Below are 18,497 nucleotides of genomic sequence, written 5' to 3' on the forward strand. Positions count from 1 at the left end.
AAACTCAACATGCCCAGGCAGCTCATCATTTGTCTGGCTTTTCCATGTGTTCTTGTTTCGTGCATGCATATCTTATATATTCATTTATTCAGATGTGTTTATTGATTACACACTAATAATCAGGCACTGTCCTAGGCACTGGGAACAAAACATAAATTCTCTGTCCTAACAGAACTAACATTCTAGTGGATAATAATAGCTAACATCTGTTGAGCTTATAATGTTAGTCCATGATTTATCTGTATTAACTGATTTTTGTGATAACTTACAAGGCAGATTCTATTATTCCTCTCATTTTACAGGTGAAGTTACTTGCTTATGGTTATATGGTAGTAGAGCAAGAATTCAAACCTAGGAAGTCTGGTTTGGAGCCTGCACTCTTCCTTTCTGCCAGAATTTCTGAACCCTGACGTTATTGTCTTTGTGTTGTACAGTCCTTTGTATTGGGGGGGGGGGGGGGAGGTGTTCTTGTGCATTGTAGGATATTTAGCAGCATTTTTGGCCTCTGCCTACTAAATACTAGTAGTACCACTTCCCCTCCAGTTGTGACAACCAAAAATGTCCCCAGGTGTTACCATATGTTCCCTGGGGGGCAGCATTGCTCTGTGCTATATTAGAACCCAGTGCTGCTGTTATAATGCTGGTTGATTTAAATCTTACGTTGTTTCCATACTTGATGGTGATCTCCTTGAGGACTAAAGATCAAGTTACTCTCTTCTTAGCACTTAGCTCCATCATGCCTCTTTCCCCTTGTGAGGCTAACTTATATTTAGCAAGGGCTTATTGAGCCACCTACATTGTGCACGCCTATTTCTAGTTGCTGGAGATAAAACAACAGAGGTAGACAACAGCACAAGTTATTTTAAAGACCAGGGCTTTCATTTTCACCATTGTATTTTCCAGTGCCTTTTGTAGATCCTTTACCATGCCATTAGTATGTGTAAGACTTGCCAAATGAATGAATAAATGCATGAATACATCTCAGTAATCCTGCTAGAATTACAAGAAAATACTTTAACCAGCTTGATGTTACTGAGCTGTGGAATTTATTTCTCTGGTGCAGGTTTGTTATTGGCCAGTTTTAGAGGACACTCTGTGGGCTGATTTTAATAAAAAGGAAGTGTTTTATTTGATTAGATCTTTGTGTTTCACTTCTAACATATGGCAATTTTCCTTGGTCAGTAATCTCGAACAAGAGGAGATTCAGTTGCCTTTACTTAGGATTCCTAGCCTGTTTGGGCAACAAAGTGTCTCTCTACTATAAGAAAATAGATTACTAATTTAATGGGAAGCCAAACTGTACCCTAAGAAGTAGAATCATAAGGTCAGTCTTCTTTTTGAGGCTGAACTGTTAGTGATATGACCCTTTAAATATGTATTCAGCTGTAAATATATTATAGTCATTATGCTTCCTCTTCTCTCACTCGGATTTTTATATTAGAAATATTTGAAGACAATGAAGGCAAGTTCTTTCTGAACGAATAAATATCCTGTCACTTCAGTCACAGCCTTACTAGTCTACAGATCTTTTTTGCTCTGGTTATACACTCTTCTCCTAAATTTTAGAGTTCCACATAATCCTTAAATAACCGGATTTGAAAATTAAAAGCATCTGAATTGGAAGGTCATTTAGTCTACCCGCTGAATGGATTTAGTGTTCCAGAGGTTTTAATCCTTTTTTATAAAGTAACACAATAAATGATACTCATTTGTACACTGTTTTGGCATGGGAGCTGAGATAAAACGCTTAAAATGTTGCCAGAAGTAAAGTTACATAATAGTTATTGCTACAAATATTACACCATATAGAAAATAATTAATGTTTGATTCAGCATAGCAAAGATAGCCTGTTGATCATGGTCTGTTCCTGATAAGCTGGTTGTAACTTTGTCCACGTTATGTAAGAAAATGGAATGCAAATGAATGAAATTATGGAACGGACTTTGAATCTGCCATAATTTATGTTATAAAAGTAAACAACACATGGAACGCCTGAGTGGCTCAGTCAGTTGAATGTCCAACTCTTGATTTCAGCTCAGGTCACAATCTCATGGTTCATGGGATCGAGCCACGTGTTGGGCTCTGTGCTGTGGTGCAGAGCCTGCTTTGGATTCTCTCTCCCTCTCTGCCCCTCTTCCTCTTGCTCATGTTCTTCCTTTCTCTCTTTCTCTCTCTCTCAGAATAAATAAACATTAAAAGAAAAAGGTACCTTGACCTTCTTTTTGTCTCTCTCTCTCTCTCTCTCTCTCTTTTTTTTTTTTTTTTTTGGTTACAAATTATTTGTGATGTTTAACGTCTCAACTGATGCTAATAAGGTAGTGCTAATTCTGGAAGGCAAAAAAAAAAAAAAAAATTTTTTTTTCCTATCCAAGTTCACAGATTGCTGAAGTACAGTTCTAAGATTAAGAACCTTTACAATAGAGTACAAGAAATTAGCCCAAATAGGACAGACTAGGAGCTTGGAGAAAAACAATGTACAGAGATTTTGAATGGAGATACTAACCCCTAACAGGGTTTGGATCACAGACCTTGCCCAGAAGAGAATCAGGAAAGGCAGGTTAGGACATGTATGAGAGGGCAGGCTTGGGAGAATTACAGGGAGGTTTGCTGCAATCAGACATATCAACCAGAGCCTGAAGCACCCCACCCAGATTCATTTTTGTGAGCCTGTAAATTCCCTTTATTATTTTAGCTAGTTTGGGTTGGAGTTTTGTATTGTTTGTGAGTAACTAGAAGATTCCAAATTGGAAAATTGACCCAGAAGAGGTTGGCTAGGTTCTATGGGCCAAATAGGAGCAGGGTATCCCTGGTATTGGTTACTCTAGAAATAGAGCCAGAACAGTGGTCCTCCAGAATCCTAAGGGTTCTGAGGAGATGGCTTAGGAGTCAGGCGGGGAAAGGAAGAGGCTGATGTTTGCAGGGGGAAGGCTAGGGCTCTAGGCTCCCCACTTCTCTGATTTTTATATTTTAAGTAAAAATTTTTATCTGCAATTTTATCTGTTTTGTATGGTTTCCACATAATATGCAGCTTGGGGAAAGGGTGCTGTTTTTTAGGTGAGTTTGAAGCACTGGGGTAGACTTTCTCAGGGCACTTTTGTAGTTCTTCTGGCATGGAAGAACATACCTTCAAAATAACTCTGGGCATGTGGCAGAGAGCATCATCAGGACTCCAGTGTTTCCTACTTAGAGGATCATAACCTTTTCCAAAAACAATCATGCAAGTTCATTTATTTATTTTGAGAGAGTTTGTGGGGGTGGGGAGGGACAGAGGGAGAGAGAGAATCCCAAGCAGGCTCCATGCTGTTAGTGTAGAGCTTGACTTGGAGCTTGATCCCACGAACTGAGATCATGCTTGAGCCAAAATCAAGAGTCAGACACCTAACCGACTGAGCCACCTGGAATGTTTTAAATTCAATTTAAAGTTAATCATTTGTTATGACCTAGGAAAAGATGATCTCTTTCCATGTTTAAATATCATGGTAGATATGAGCCTTCTGAAGAATTTAGGCTTTCAGAAAAATCCCATTGAAGATCACTGCCTGAAATTATATGATATGCATATTAAGAATGTGGTACTATCATACTCTTATTTACAGAGATTTGAATTTTAAAAAAAATTTTTTTAATGTTTTTTTTTATTTTTGAGAGAGAGAGAGAGAGAGAGAAAGAGGTACAGAGAGAGAGGGAGACACAGAATCCAAAGCAGGCTCCAGGCTCCAAGCTGTCAGCAGAGCCTGACGCGAGGCTTGAACCTGCAAACTGCAAGTTCATGACCTGAGCCACAGCTGGACACTTCAACCCACTGAGCCGCCCAGGCGCCCCTACAGAGATTGGAATTTAATTAACATTCCTTTAGCTCTTTATTTACTTGTACACAGTACCTATTATTTACACAGTGATACCTGATCATTTGATTGTTCTGTGCATTTCTGTTTATTTCAAGATGACTCGAGGAGAACTGCATCTAGTGCTGTAACAGAAGCTGGCCCTCCTGCAATGCCAAGGTTACCTTCCTGCTGTCCCCAGCACTCACCATGTGGAGGGTCGTCACAGAATCACCATGCATTAGGACATCCACACACAAGTTGCTTTCAGCAGCATGGCCACCATTTTCAGCATCATCACCACCACCATCATACTCCCCACCCGGCTGTCCCTGTTTCTCCCTCCTTTAGTGATCCTACTTGCCCTGTGGAAAGACCTCCACAAGTACAAGCACCTTGTGGAGCCAATAGTAGTTCTGGTACCAGCTATCATGACCAGGTATGTGGAATTTGATAAATGTTTCTTTCTTAATTTTTAAAAATTGTGCTTTCCTTGGGCGGGGGGGGGGGGAGAACAATACTAATGATGCATTTTATATACTAAAAAAGTCATTTCTATTGCCCTTGCAAAAGTGGCCTAATTTCGTGGTTTGCGATTTTTTTTTTTTAATTAAGTCTCTAGGATTTTCCGATGGTCTAAATTATTGCAACTAATTGGGAGGATCAAGGATGTAAAAAATTAGAAGTGATACTGTTTTTTATTCTGAAATGGTTTTTAGTGTTTGTAGTTAAATAAGGTGAATCTGATCTTTGGAATTTTATTTCAGAGTGTTGAAATTACAGTGTCAACGTGATTCATGAGAAATTGGGAAATTTTCCTAGTTTTTTACCTTCAGCTTTTACTCTGGAGCTTCCTTTTATCTCCACTCATCTAGAAATAAACAGCCTTCTCAGATGCAAACCAATGACATGGTTGCTCAGGAGCAGATGAGGTTTTTAGTTTATGGGAAATTGAAATTCTAGTTAAGTAATTTAGTGGATATTGGTGAGTGCTTAAAATGTCAAATAATATTAAATTAGTATTGGTGGTCATATGGAGTAAATGAAGGTCATGTATTATATGCTGTTTTAACTTTTGCTGTGTCATCTCTGTGTATAATTGTGATATAAATCCCAGTGGGTACATACTTAAAAAAACACAACATAATCTCAAGGTAAAGCTGTAACTGACATTTACTAGAAAATAGTCAAAAAGAAAATTCGGAGCCACTCTTTGTCTGTATTCCCTGACCTTTCCTAAAGTACTTGCTTCATCTTTTTAAATTTTGATGGTTATCTCTCCTGGATCGGACAGATTAAAAATAACTAAGAAAGAGGGACATTCACTTAAAAAACAAAAGATGAACTGCTGTTTTTCAAGAGTAAATTAGAAAGGGTTTAGTAGGAAATATGATTAAAGAAATTTTAGACGATGTTTTGGTTCTGGTAAAAGTTCTAAGTATTAACATCTACTGATCATCTAAATCTGTTCTGCCTCTTGGGAATGAGGAAGCATCAAGAAAAACTTTGTAGTGGACTGAATGAAAGGTTTTGCTTAAAAGCAAAATTTTCTTTCACTAGAAATTTGAGCTTAAAGGGGGAGTTTATAAGTATTATAGAAAAATGATGAAGTAAATCTACAGACTGCTCCCATATTCATTCAAGGACTACCAAAATATGGGCCTTTTGTTTACAGACTCTTTTGTTGAACTAATAAAATAATACAACTAGTTTGAGATATTGTGTATGTAACATTTTCTTTTAACTCAAGTGAGTTATTTATAGATAGAATCTCTTTCACAGTTTTGTTCATTGTAATATAAATGTAACCTACTCACTTATATCTAATAGAGGTATTTGGACTACACACAGAACTTGGGGAAAATAAGGATCAGGCATTCAGTGGTGATAATGGGTATGAAGGAGAACAGAAAGTCAAGTTTTGACGGTAAAAACAATTTGGAACTCATATAGACATTTAGAGGCCTCTGAAATCAGCCACATGCTCATGAGATAACATCAGGTATCTCCAGTTGAGACTTGTGTGGGCACAACAGGAGGTGGAGGAGTGGGGGGAGCAAACTGATCTGAGGATTTCTGATTGTGTAGATGTGTTACGATTAGTGCCAGGTTGTGGGTAGGCAGAAAAGAGGAGGATTAGGCCTGATAACAGAGAAGGTTCTGCAGTCACTTGACTCTCTAGCCTTTACTGCTCCTTTGGATGTAGCGTTCTCTTTTGAGAGAACAGTTCAGTTAGTGTTTTGCATTCCTTATAACCTTTGTAAAGTAATACTTGCATTTCTGTACCCATCTTGCTTACCCACTCTTTTCCTTCTAGAGTAAGAATTGACTGAACTGTTGGAATTGTGAAGAGGGTTCTCTTTGTAGTTTTTTTCCCCTTTCTCTTTTGATTCTTTACTTTTAACTTTACCCTCATTTCCTTCTAGGAGGATATTCACCCTACTTTACTCACCCTCTGCGAGTGTTCTTAATCACTGACTGGAGAAAAAGATAGGAAATTTGCTCATCTTCATAGTATGTTGATAATCTAGTCCATTTGCCAAATCTTAGCCTAAATAGGAAAATAGGGAAGGGATATAAATTCACAATCTTACAGTATTTTTCTTAAGCCTTATTCCCCAAATCAAGGGACATACATTGTATTTGCCAACTCAAAAGAAAGGCCCAGATGTTTGCTTGATTGTAGACACATGATACGGAAGAAGAAAGGAGTTCTTTTTCACCTTCCCACTGCTTCTCCTGAGCCATCATTCTCCTTCCCTTTTAACAGTCCGAGCTCCTTTTGTTTCTGTTATCCCTAGAGCCAGAAGTCCATTGCAAGTACAGAGACCACTGTGATTCCTCTAAGGACTGCTGGGTGACTTCAGCCTCTAATAAATGCAGTTCCCTAGTTTTCTTCATCTCCAGCTCCTCAGCTTCCAGTATTGAACAGTTCTTGCATATAATTTCAAATAGAACATCAAATTATTATTTTCTTTAATTACATTTTATTTATTTATTTATTTATTTATTTTAAATTTTAACGTTTATTTATTTTTGAGACAGAGAGAGACAGAGCATGAACAGGGGAGGGGCAGAGAGAGAGGGAGACACAGAATCTGAAACAGGCTCCAGGCTCTGAGCAGTCAGCACAGAGCCCGACGCGGGGCTCGAACTCACGTACCGTGAGATCATGACCTGAGCCGAAGTCGGATGCTTAACCAACCGAGCCACCCAGGTGCCCCTTTAATTACATTTTTAAAATTACAGCTATACTCAACACTAAAAACTTGTATTTAAATTACTTAAGAATTGGGGTGCCTGGGTGGCTCAGTCGGTTAAGCGTCCGACTTCAGCTCGGGTCACGATCCCGCGGTCCGTGAGTTCGAGCCCCGTGTCGGGCTCTCGGCTGATGGCTCAGAGCCTGGAGCCTGCTTCCGATTCTGTGTCTCCCTCTCTCTCTGCCCCTCCCCCGTTCATGCTCTGTCTCTCTCTGTCTCAAAATAAATAAACGTTAAAAATAAATTATTTAAGAATACAAAGGGACAATTTGGTTTTTGTCATCTGCCCTAGAGTAGATTGTGATCAAGTGAAGTGTTTTTCTTAGGACTTTTCAAAATGCTTTGGGGGAAAAACTTAATTACTGGTGAATAGACATGGAATCTAGAGTCTGGTTTATTTGTCAGCTTAGTAAAGGGACTTGTCTTAAATCGTATTTTTAATTTTTTAGTAAATGAAAAGGTTATGAGGCATAGCTGGCTCATAGTTCGTCTTGAATAATCTTGCACCCTTTATTGTCTTGGATAATGTTTGCGTTATTAGAGTTTTAGTTGAGTGCTTGCTATACACAGTTCAGAAATAGGACAGACAAGCTTTTACCTAGAATCCTTAATCTTCATTGGTGTGGTTTTATGTTTTCCAAAGGAGTCCTAAATTAATAATCAAAATTTGAGGGTAAAGAAGAATATGGATGTATTATTTTAAAGTTTATTTCTCTTCTAAGATCTAGAGGATGGAAGAGAAATAGACCTTAAAATAATATATTAATTAATTTTTGTTTATCTTGTATCGTGATCCTATGCTTGAGTTTTAAAAACTGATATAACCACTACAGTTTTTACAATCCAGGATGTACATAGTATTTTTTTTTTTTTTGTACTGAATAGGTCTTCATACTAAAAATTTCACCATTTTGAAATTTTTAATTCAGAGATTCTATTTTTCTGGTTTGCATTTGGAATACTTCTATAATATAACATGAAACAGTGTTTGGACCAAACTTTAGAAAAATAAAATACAGTTCCTCTTTATACAGCAGGCATTGCCAGTAGACCTGAGCAACAATGGTATCAGAAGTCATGGAAGTGGTGGTTTTCATGGAGCGTCTGCATTTGACCCCTGCTGCCCTGTTTCTTCTTCCCGAGCTGCAATCTTTGGCCATCAGGCTGCTGCTGCTGCCCCGAGTCAGCCATTATCCATAGACGGCTATGGATCAAGCATGGTTGCGCAGCCCCAGCCCCAGCCCCCTCCACAAGCCTCACTGTCATCATGTCGACATTATATGCCACCTCCTTGTAAGTATAAACTTAACAGGCAAAGAACTTAGAGGCCTATAAATGAACCATTGTACATTCCTCCATGAAATAACCTTTCATTAATCCTAATTGGTACATTTTTGGTATATCCTTGGCCTGAGACTGGGGTGTATTTTTTTCCATTTCATTCTTTCTTCACCCCGCATTCCCAAAACAATCTTCTAAGTTAAATAGAACAGGTGTTGTTTAAAAACATCAAGGAAATAAAAGTATTATATTTTGTCTCTTACATTTTAATATTTTCATTTTAATACATGAAATTGAAGTACATTGAATGGTACCTTAGATTCCTATGAAAGGAAATTTTAAGAGATTGAGATTTATCCTTTAGGAATAACTGGCAATTTGAAAGTTCAGTAGTTGTTGCTAGGCACAGGAAAGTGAGTTTTGACTAAAAATTCTGAGGGTCAGCTGAGGCATATGAGAGAACACCTGCACAGAAAGCTTGGCCGAATGCAAAAAGATTTCTGTATTCATTTGATGCAGGCAATTAATACAGCCAGATGTGGCTTTTCTGAAGAAATTGAAATCTGTGTGGTATCTGAGTATCATAAGAAATGAGAGATACTCTTAGGCTGTGCAACACATATTTACTACTTTGTTATATTACAGGCTAATAATCAAATGGAAACTTAATAGATACTTTGGTTTAAAAAAAACAAACAAACACTGAAAATTCACTGCCAGGAGTAAATTAGGAAGTTGGCAAGAACATTTGCTTTTGTTCTGATTACATGCAAGGGATAATTTTCAGTTACATATCTCATTAGACTTCTTCTTCCATTCCAATAATTTTAAAAATCTGGGTTTTGCACACACAGCTGGAGTCAATCCAGAATTTGTACAGTGAAACCTGGTGATATATCATTTACCTTTTCAATAATACAACTTAAGATGTACAGTATAAGTTAGAAAACAGGTTTTGAAACAGTTTTTGCATAGTATTGACCAATGAGCAAATTCTATGTATGAGCACTGGTATAATGTACAGGCTGTTTTGTGATACCTATTGATATTTATCTTTAATTGATTGTCTTTTATTAGGAACTCAAAATGTGTGGTTTTCTTCCCCCTCCCAAAAAATAATATATTTAGCAATTTAAAGGGAACCTATTTTGCCCTAATAAAGAAGTGTTTCAGATTTAAATTTGTTTTACTTTTATTATAAAAGTAACTTTCTTTACATCGTAAGAAGTTCAAACTACAGAATGACATAAATGAGAAGTTAATGGCCCTTCTCACATACTACTTATCTTGATACATTGAAGGTGACAACTGTTTGTAGCTTATAAAACCTAGCTTTGCACAGTGGCAGTATCGTAGCCAATGAGGTTTATCCGAGGCACAATTATTGCTAATTGTAGCTTATAAAACCTTTCAGAAGTTTTCTTTGTACACACAAAAGTATATATATGTCTCTCCTTTAAAAAAAAAAAGTGGGATCATAACATATTATTTGCCTCTGTTTGTTGGTTTTTTTTTTTCATTTTTAAAAATATTTTAATAGTCCATCTTAGATTTTTTTCCATATTAGCACATAAAAATCTAGGTTGCTATTCTCAATACCCTCATAATATCCCATTGTATATTAAATCAGTTCTCTGTTGATGATCACATTGTAGTTTTTTAGTCTGTAGGGTAACTTCTAGGAGTGCAATTGCTGCTGGGTCAAAGTGACATGTTGAACTTTCAGGAAACAATATCAAGAACTTTTTTTTTTAACTGTCAAGAACACATAAAATAGAGAAGGAAGGGAAATGGTCTGTGGGAATGCAGAATGTCACCTTTCTACAGTGGTTAGCAATCTGTTTTGTTTGGAATATATAGTGAATTATAGTAATGGCTGAACTTTCACCAGACACACACAAAAGATGGTAACTTGTGAGGTAATGGATGTGTTAATGAACCTGATTGTGGTAATCATTTCACAAAGTATATGTATGTCAAATCATCATTGTACACTTTAAATATATATAATTGTATTTGTTAATCATATCTCAATAAAGCTGAAAAATGAAATGATTGCTGAAGAGTTAAATAAATTGATTCATTCTGAAACAAAACTTTAAAATTTTGTAATATTTGTCAATATTATTTCTTGCCTAATGACTATAGAAATTGAAAACTTTGAATTGAAACTGGAAAAAATGCTCTGAATTTGAGGAAAGATAGCTAACAATGGTAAAACATAGCGACTTCTTTTTTTATGCCCAGGTACTGAGTTTGGAGGCTTGGAGTAAAGCCTAGATTTGAAAACATGATATTTAGAAAATCACTTAAAAATTCCTTTAAATACATGCTAGTAAGGTGTCCTTTGAAAATGTGGTTGAAATGAGTTCATGCTTACCTATTCATTCATGCTGAACAAAGGGTGAATCAAAAGGATTAAAATTCAGGGTAATTCTTCTGTCATGAAACTAGAGAATGGCTATACTTCCATACCAGACTCCAAGAAAATCTTCCAAATACAGTGAAATTGAGGCTGAAATCCAAAGAAGAAACAAACATATTTTTAGACCTCAAAAAGATGCATATCTCCTCCAGTAAGAGAGATGTGTATTCTTCAGAGGGACTTTTCAGCAGCCACTTTGAAACATAACGAAGAAATGGGGGAAACCATCTTTATTAAGGCTAATTTCCATTTCAGGTTCTTTGCAAATATGCCCCTTCATCTTCTTACTATAGCTCAGGAAAAGTGGCCTGGGGCAGGGAGAGAGAAGAGCAGCAATAAAAGAATATCTTTGCAGTCTTGTCCAGAAGAACCCTCAAGTTCCTTTTCTCTGTAGTGCTCTATAACTAGTAATCATAAAGGAAAGCAAGATTTACATATTTGTGAAAGTGTCAATTCTACATTTGACAAAAGCAAAAAACTTGCATATATGGTAAAACAAAATTAACAGAAGACAATTTGGAAAAATGTTTATACCTTATTATGACAAACTTTCCATGTATACAAAGAATACTTGTAAATCATTGAGAAAAAGGTGAATGATAGCCTATGAATATGAATAGATATTCTGGGAAGAAATATAAGTGGTTAATAAATATAAGATTTTTCTCTGATTGTCATTAAAAAAAATTAGTAGTATAGGGTTTCAGGTATTCTTGTATGCTGTTCACTGAAATATTAATTATAGTAACCTTTTGGGAAGGGTATTTTGTTGACTGATATCTGAGTTTTAAAAGATTTTCTCAGACTAAGAACTATTTATAGGAATTTATGCTACAAAAACCGTGAGTAGTGTGTGTGTGTGTGTGTGTGTGTGCACGCGCGTGTGCACATGCACTCGTGCATATATGTATGAAAGAGTACAAGAGGTGTCATACACACAGATGTTTAGTGTTGGGTTTCCCATTTTTATCAATGGCGATTTCTCTAATAAATGTTGGTGTATCCCTATAATAGAATGCTGTGAAGCTGTGATATATTGACATGAGAAGCTATATATATTGACATGAGAAGATACCTAAGATTATTCAAAGAAGAAAGCAGGTTGTAAAGCAGAATTGAGCAGACTCAAGCATTGATACAGTATCCATAAAAATTAAACGTGTACTAATACGTTTGTAAACTACAAAAGGAATATGTAACAGCAATGTATGCTCAACTGCATGGTGCCTACATTTTTTTTACAGATGCCTCCTTGACAAGACCACTTCATCATCAAGCCTCTGCCTGTCCCCACTCTCATGGAAACCCTCCTCCTCAGACTCAGCCTCCACCTCAAGTGGATTATGTTATTCCTCATCCTGTACATGCTTTCCATTCTCAGATATCTTCTCATGCAACATCTCACCCTGTGGCACCCCCACCCCCGACTCATTTAGCCAGTACAGCTGCACCAATCCCTCAGCATCTTCCTCCCACACACCAGCCAATCTCACACCACATCCCAGCCACGGCACCTGCAGCACAGAGACTGCATCCTCATGAAGTGATGCAGAGGATGGAAGTTCAAAGGAGGAGGATGATGCAGCATCCAACGTATGTTTTCTGTTTTCTAAAAGACGATCACGCTGTGTTCCTCTTCCTTCTATTGCTGTTAGTTTTTAAAACTAAAATCTTTAGAAGTGATGTAACTATGCTGAATCCTCAGCTCACTAGGAAATTATTCTTTACTAACTAGAATCTTCCTTTTTCTTGTCCTGAGTTGTAGGTAGCTTGACAAAACAAGTCAATATCAGGCTACTTAAAGAAATCAAACCATTTTCAGGGTATGACCCAGGGTCATTTATTTTTGTAAACCAGTCTCTTGTCGGTTTCTTCAATATCACATGGTAAAGATTCATGTTAAAATTGATGATCCTGAGGAACAACATATAAAGTTGTCAAGACTTAATTTGATTTATTCCAGAGGGAAGAAGAGTACTAGTAGAATTTTCAACAACTGACATTGAAAAAATAGTATTCTTTACCTGTTTATTTATAAATTTAAATATTAAAGTATTGTACTCTCCAAACATCATGAAAAGACTATATATAAATGAACTTTTTGTTTTCTTTTAAAAAGTCGGGATATGATTTTCTAATTCATGGTAGCAAACTGTATTGCTCTAATTCTGCTTGCCTGTTTTTGTAAATAGAGTTTTATAGGTCAACAGCTATGCTTGTTCATTTATATATTGTCTGTGTGTTCTTTCACACCACAAAGACTAAATTGAGTAGTTGAAATAGAGGCCATACAGCCTAAACAGCCAGCAATATTTACCATTTGGCCCTTTTCAGAATATGTTTGCAAAAACGGTTTCCTTTTTTGTTTGTTTGCAGAATTCTTGATCTAATTAATCTACCACATGTATAAATTCTTTCTTTAGTTATGTAAGGTTATTTCCAGAATCTCTGGCTATTTATTACTGGCATGCTAATATAGTAACTCTTTCTATTAAAAGTTGGCAATTTAAAATTCGTATCTTCCAGTATCTAGAAAAAATTACATTTTAAATCATTAAGCTTACACATGAAAACCTGTAAATATGTTAGAAAGTGGTAGAAAATAAGAATTAGACTATAAAAATGAATACTTGGAATCTTTTGTTTAAAATTTTATGACTATTTACATTTATAAATGTGGCTGACTTTAGACGAAGAGAATATAATAATCTGGGATACAGAATAAAGATGTGAATGGAGTTAGTCTCCGTTTCCCAGATGTGTTAACATGTATTTGCATGTGTTTGAAAACAGTGCACAAGGTTAAAAGTTTTTTCTCTTAAAGTAAGTTTTAGTCATTAAAATGGGTAAATGTCATTGCAGTATAAAAGCAAAGCAAAATAAAAGTTTCCATTTTCCTCCCTTATTTTGTGCCTGCAGCATTTGCTAGGGTGTTTAATTTTTAAAATTCTGTTTCTACTCATTTCCTGTTACTCTGTGTAAAATATCTGCTGTAGGGAAAGCATACAAGATAATGTTAAAATTTTTCCTTGGAGGATATTTGAATTGGAGACATTGTAATAAATGAGCATTGAGATTTGTGGGGTTAGGGTGTCTTGATTTATTAATCAATAGATTATTTTATATTTTTATAATATATTGTTATAGAAGTAAATTTATGACTGATTCATAGATGTTTGTAATAATACTAGATTTTTTTTTTCTACATTAAGAAATAACCAATTATTCAATTATTTCCAGTGGTCTTTTTGTGTTCTGTGTTTCCAGGCGGGCACATGAACGGCCCCCACCCCATCCACATAGGATGCACCCAAACTATGGTCATGGGCATCATATTCATGTGCCTCAGACTATGTCCTCACATCCTCGACAGGCTCCAGAGAGATCTGCCTGGTCAGTATCATGTTTATTTCAAAGTTACTGCTCAGGAGCCTGTGGTAAAACTATCAGAACAGATGCTTTGTAGTGGAATGTCATACAGAATGGTGATGTGGAGAGGCTGAATTCTAGCTTAGCTGTGAGGCACTGTCTCTGGGCAAGTTATAGAAACTTGGAGTGGAAAGAGGAACTTGAGTTCTGGGTCAGAGAACCATGTCAAATGAGAGTAGAGCTTTTTTGTTAATTGTTTTTCGGAAGTATCTGCCATTAAAGTTAACTCCCTAAATGGATCTTACTCTCACAACTTCCTTATCCACCCCCCTCACCACCACCTTTGTACTCAGATCTGCTTTACCACCACCAACCCCTGCTTATTGACAAGGGAAATGGAGCCTGCATCCTCCTAGGAGTGTGGTCTTTTTTAGAGAAATGGAAGCAGATTTGCATTAATTTTTCTTTCTGAATCCATTGTCTGTAGGCAGTCATTGAGATCTTGGTCCACAATGACGTTTGAGGCAAAACATAAAATGAGAAACAATAAATGAAAATTTGGCATTTACCAATTTTACTCTTTCTAGAATTTTGTTTGACCTTGCTTTAAAAGGTATAGAAATGTTGGTTCTTCTAATTTTCCTGTTGACAGTAACCCAGAGACATTGTCCAACAAACACAAGGCCTGGGAGCATCTGTAACATTCATATAAACCAGAAAACTAAACCCTATATTTTGTATGGTCCTCAAGTAGAATCAGACTTTTAGATTGGAAGGAACCTTAAGGGTAATTCGTTGAATATTTCCTTCCTTTGTAGGATGTGAAACTGAGTACAAATGCTTTGCTTCTCATAGTCACAGAACTGAATTTTTGAGTTTTAATTGCTGAATAGTTAAGTGTTGGGGGTAAATTATCTTTTTCTCAGCTGTGTCAGTTAAGAAACTTTAGATTACTCTAAAAAATGCAAACACGCTCCCCCGTTTCTGTTGATAATCAAGACACTCTAAAGATGGCTAAACGTTAAAGTGTTCTCCTCCTTCGTCAGGGAGCTGGGGATTGAAGCTGGAGTGACTGCGGCCACTTACACGCCTGGAGCGCTGCACCCTCACTTGGCCCATTACCATGCGCCACCTCGACTTCACCACTTACAACTAGGAGCTCTTCCTTTAATGGTAAAGGAGGAAAATATCAGAATTCTCACCTATTCTCCTTCTAAAAGTATTCTTTTCTAAGAAAAGTTAAATATTTTGTTGGAAATTTTTAAAAATATTCTGAATTGATATCGGTGTTTTAATAGAATTTGAGAATTATTAGACTGAAATTGTGCCATAAAAACTAGATATATTGAAATCTGTATTTGTATTTGCATTGTGAAATGTACTCTTCTTAACATAAAAAATGACCAAGATTTTTCTTTTATACCAAGATGACAGTCTTTCCACTGTCACTAGGACATATGCTTTATTTTGTCATAACTGCTGATGGTTCGGTTATGATGCATTCATTCTTTATTTTCTGATCTGCAGAAGGACTTTACTAATTCTCTGATTTGAACAGACTCAGATCTTGTCAGTACCAATTTGAGTTCTACAGAACAAGTTCAGCAAAGATAGATTGAATTTGCTATTCATGATACCTACTGGTTATAAAAGTGGTATAGACTAGGGAGCTGTTTTGTTTTGTGAGGGTAAAGACACTGCAGGAATGGTTTCCAGGATGCTCTATCATACCTGCGATTTAGACTTTGGAGTTGGGAGTAGTACTTTACAGTGGTTATAGCATATAAAGAGCTGTCAAACATAAGCACAAGGAACTCTGAGTAAGTTGGTATTTAAAGATCTTAGGCATGGGGGTCACTCAACAATAACAGCTACAGCTGCCCCCCCCCCCCCAAGAAACTGGGACTCAGGAACAAAGGAGACTAAGGGAGGGGTATAGGGTAAGAGCAGGTTTAAGTAATTTGAGGGGCAGGAGTTCCTTTCTGATTTTTTATTTTCGTTGGAGATGTGTAGGAGGTTGGGTTATCTGCCGAGAGGTGAGTAGTATTGATTTTGATCATAAGGAAAGTTGCAGATATTTAAATAATCTATTTGACGGTTAAAAGTTATTGCTTATTTTAAATTCTTTACCATGTATGAATTGTCTTTTAAAGCTATAAACTTGCTAAAAGCATGTTGTGATTCAGTGGAAGCTCACTAAAAAATAATATTGGAGATTTTATAAAGATTGAAAGAATTGGGGCCCCTCAGTGGCTCAGTCATTTGAACGTCCAGCTGTTGATTTTGGCTCAGGTCATAATCTCGCGGTTGGTGAGATTGAGCCCCATGTCGGACTCTGAGCTGACAGCACGGAACCTGCTAGGGATTTTCTCTCTCTCTGTGTCTCTCTCTCTGCCGCTCCTCCCCCTCATCGTACTCTCTATCTTTCTCTCTCAAAATAAATGAGTAAACTTAAAAAAACATAAAGATGGAAGAACAGTACTCTGTCCTAGAATCTCCCTTTCCTAATACAGTCTACTCTTTTTTTTTTTTTTTAACTTTTTAAATGTTTATTTATTTTTGAGAGAGCAAGAGTCAGAGTGTGAGCTGGGGAGGGGCAGAGAGAGAGGGAGACACAGAGTCTGAAACCAGCTCCAGGCTCTGAGCTGTCAGCACAGAGCCCGACATGGGTCTCGAACTCCCAAAGTGTGAGATCATGACCTGAGCCGAAGTCGGACAATTACCCAATTGAGCCACCCAGGCGCCCCAGTCTACTCTTGTTAAGCACGGTAGTTACATTCTGTAAAGTTGTGCAAACACTGAGGAAGTAACAACTATAGAGCCATTTTTCTTGTGGTAAATGCAAGTTTAGGTTACTGCAAGCATCTGGTCACAGTGTTGATCTGCTAACAACAGCCAGTCAATATATAATCTTGTTTTGATGTCCATTTTGGACATCAAAGTATCAGGTGTCCTGATACCATTATTATTATTATATTATATATTATTGAGTTGTTAACATTGAGCTCATGGGCCAGCAAAACTCATGCCTGAATGAAGCTTATCTACGCTCGTTTTGTCCGTAAGGCATATTGAAGCCTTCTTGCACTAGTCAGCATTTAAGCATTATGCTTGTGGCCATTTTGAACAGCAAAGTCACCAGTAAAAAGCACAAAAATGTGGAAAGCACGGCACTAAATAGACCGCAAAAAATATCCATGTTTATAGTATAAGAGCTGAAAGAAACAGGCAGAGCCTTGTTCTACCCTAGATGGAAACGGGACAACTCGAGTTTTTTGCTGCTGTGCATGTCCACAAATGATTGAGAGAGCACGGGTATTAATTTTGGAGTTACAAATAAATTTTATCAAATAGGCAAATTCACAAGGGATCCATGAATAATGAGGATTGAGTACACCTAACAGAAGAATCAGAAAACACTATTAAAACTTTGATTAACAGGGGCACCTGGGTGGGCTCAGTTGGTTGAGGTCTGACTTTGGCTCAGGTTATGGTCTCATGGTTTGTAAGTTCGAGCCCCACATTGGGCTTGCTGCTGTCAGCATAGAGCCCACTTTGGATCCTTTGTCCCCCTCTCTCCCTTTGCCTTTCTCTGTACTCTCTCTCTCTTTCAAAAATAAAATAAAACATTAAAAAAAATAACTTTCACTAACAGAACCAAACAAAAAAAGGAGTAGGGTACCTATTGCCGTTAGGAAGTTAGAGTAAGGGAAATAAGTTTCATTGGAAAATTTTGTGCATTTTGATTTCTTACTATGATTTAATAAAGTTCTCTGAAAGTGACAAAATTTTACGAAGGTTTTAGTCTTTATGCTTTTAGGCTACTAAGAGCAGCAGTCTTAACTTTGGGTATTTTCTATTTAGGAGTCTTTGTGCAAAATAAAACAATTTATTAAAACAATTTGTTATCATGGAACAGCTATTCTCGTTTTGTTTGTGTTTTTATTGTATTTTAAGTGTTACCTTACGAGATTATATTTGAAGAGGAACTTAATCCTTTTACAGAGCGCAAACTTGCAGTTATATATACTTACTGAAGTTCAATTTTGTGACTAGCCGAATGGAGAGAATTGTGTCTCAATTATTTAGTGTGTTAAAACTTGAGCCTACTCTTAACTTGATTTAGCCTATCTCTTCTATTAAAATAGGTTCCTGACATGGCAGGCTACCCTCATATTCGTTACATTTCATCAGGATTGGATGGAACATCATTCAGAGGTCCTTTCAGGGGAAATTTTGAGGTGTGTAATAAAATTAATGAGATAATTTGCAACGGTATCTTTAGTACTCTCTTTAATGTAGAGAGAGAATATATGATGTATGTATTCTTAGTATTCA

At 36.7% G+C, this 18,497-nt stretch overlaps 1 protein-coding gene and 1 non-coding gene across 6 annotated transcripts in view; both read left to right on the forward strand.

Annotated features, from left to right (window-relative positions):
• Window positions 1-18,497, forward strand: part of RNF111 (ring finger protein 111) — a 91,573-nt gene that overhangs the window by 66,463 nt on the left and 6,613 nt on the right. For 3 of the 5 annotated variants that reach the window (XM_049613706.1, XM_049613708.1, XM_049613707.1), the window contains exons 6-11: window positions 3,944-4,263; window positions 8,119-8,377; window positions 12,035-12,383; window positions 14,031-14,183; window positions 15,206-15,332; window positions 18,308-18,400. In XM_049613706.1, the coding sequence (XP_049469663.1) occupies window positions 3,944-4,263; window positions 8,119-8,377; window positions 12,035-12,383; window positions 14,031-14,183; window positions 15,206-15,332; window positions 18,308-18,400 (1,301 nt within the window). The remainder of the gene's footprint in view (window positions 1-3,943; window positions 4,264-8,118; window positions 8,378-12,034; window positions 12,384-14,030; window positions 14,184-15,205; window positions 15,333-18,307; window positions 18,401-18,497) is intronic. The other 2 variants (XM_049613709.1, XM_049613710.1) reach the window with 1 other exon arrangement.
• Window positions 9,696-9,840, forward strand: LOC125910425 (U4 spliceosomal RNA). The gene has a single exon (XR_007453941.1). It is a non-coding gene; the product is annotated as a U4 spliceosomal RNA (small nuclear RNA).

The sequence above is a fragment of the Panthera uncia genome, assembly GCF_023721935.1.
Source record: "Panthera uncia isolate 11264 chromosome B3 unlocalized genomic scaffold, Puncia_PCG_1.0 HiC_scaffold_1, whole genome shotgun sequence".
Lineage (NCBI taxonomy): Eukaryota > Metazoa > Chordata > Mammalia > Carnivora > Felidae > Panthera > Panthera uncia.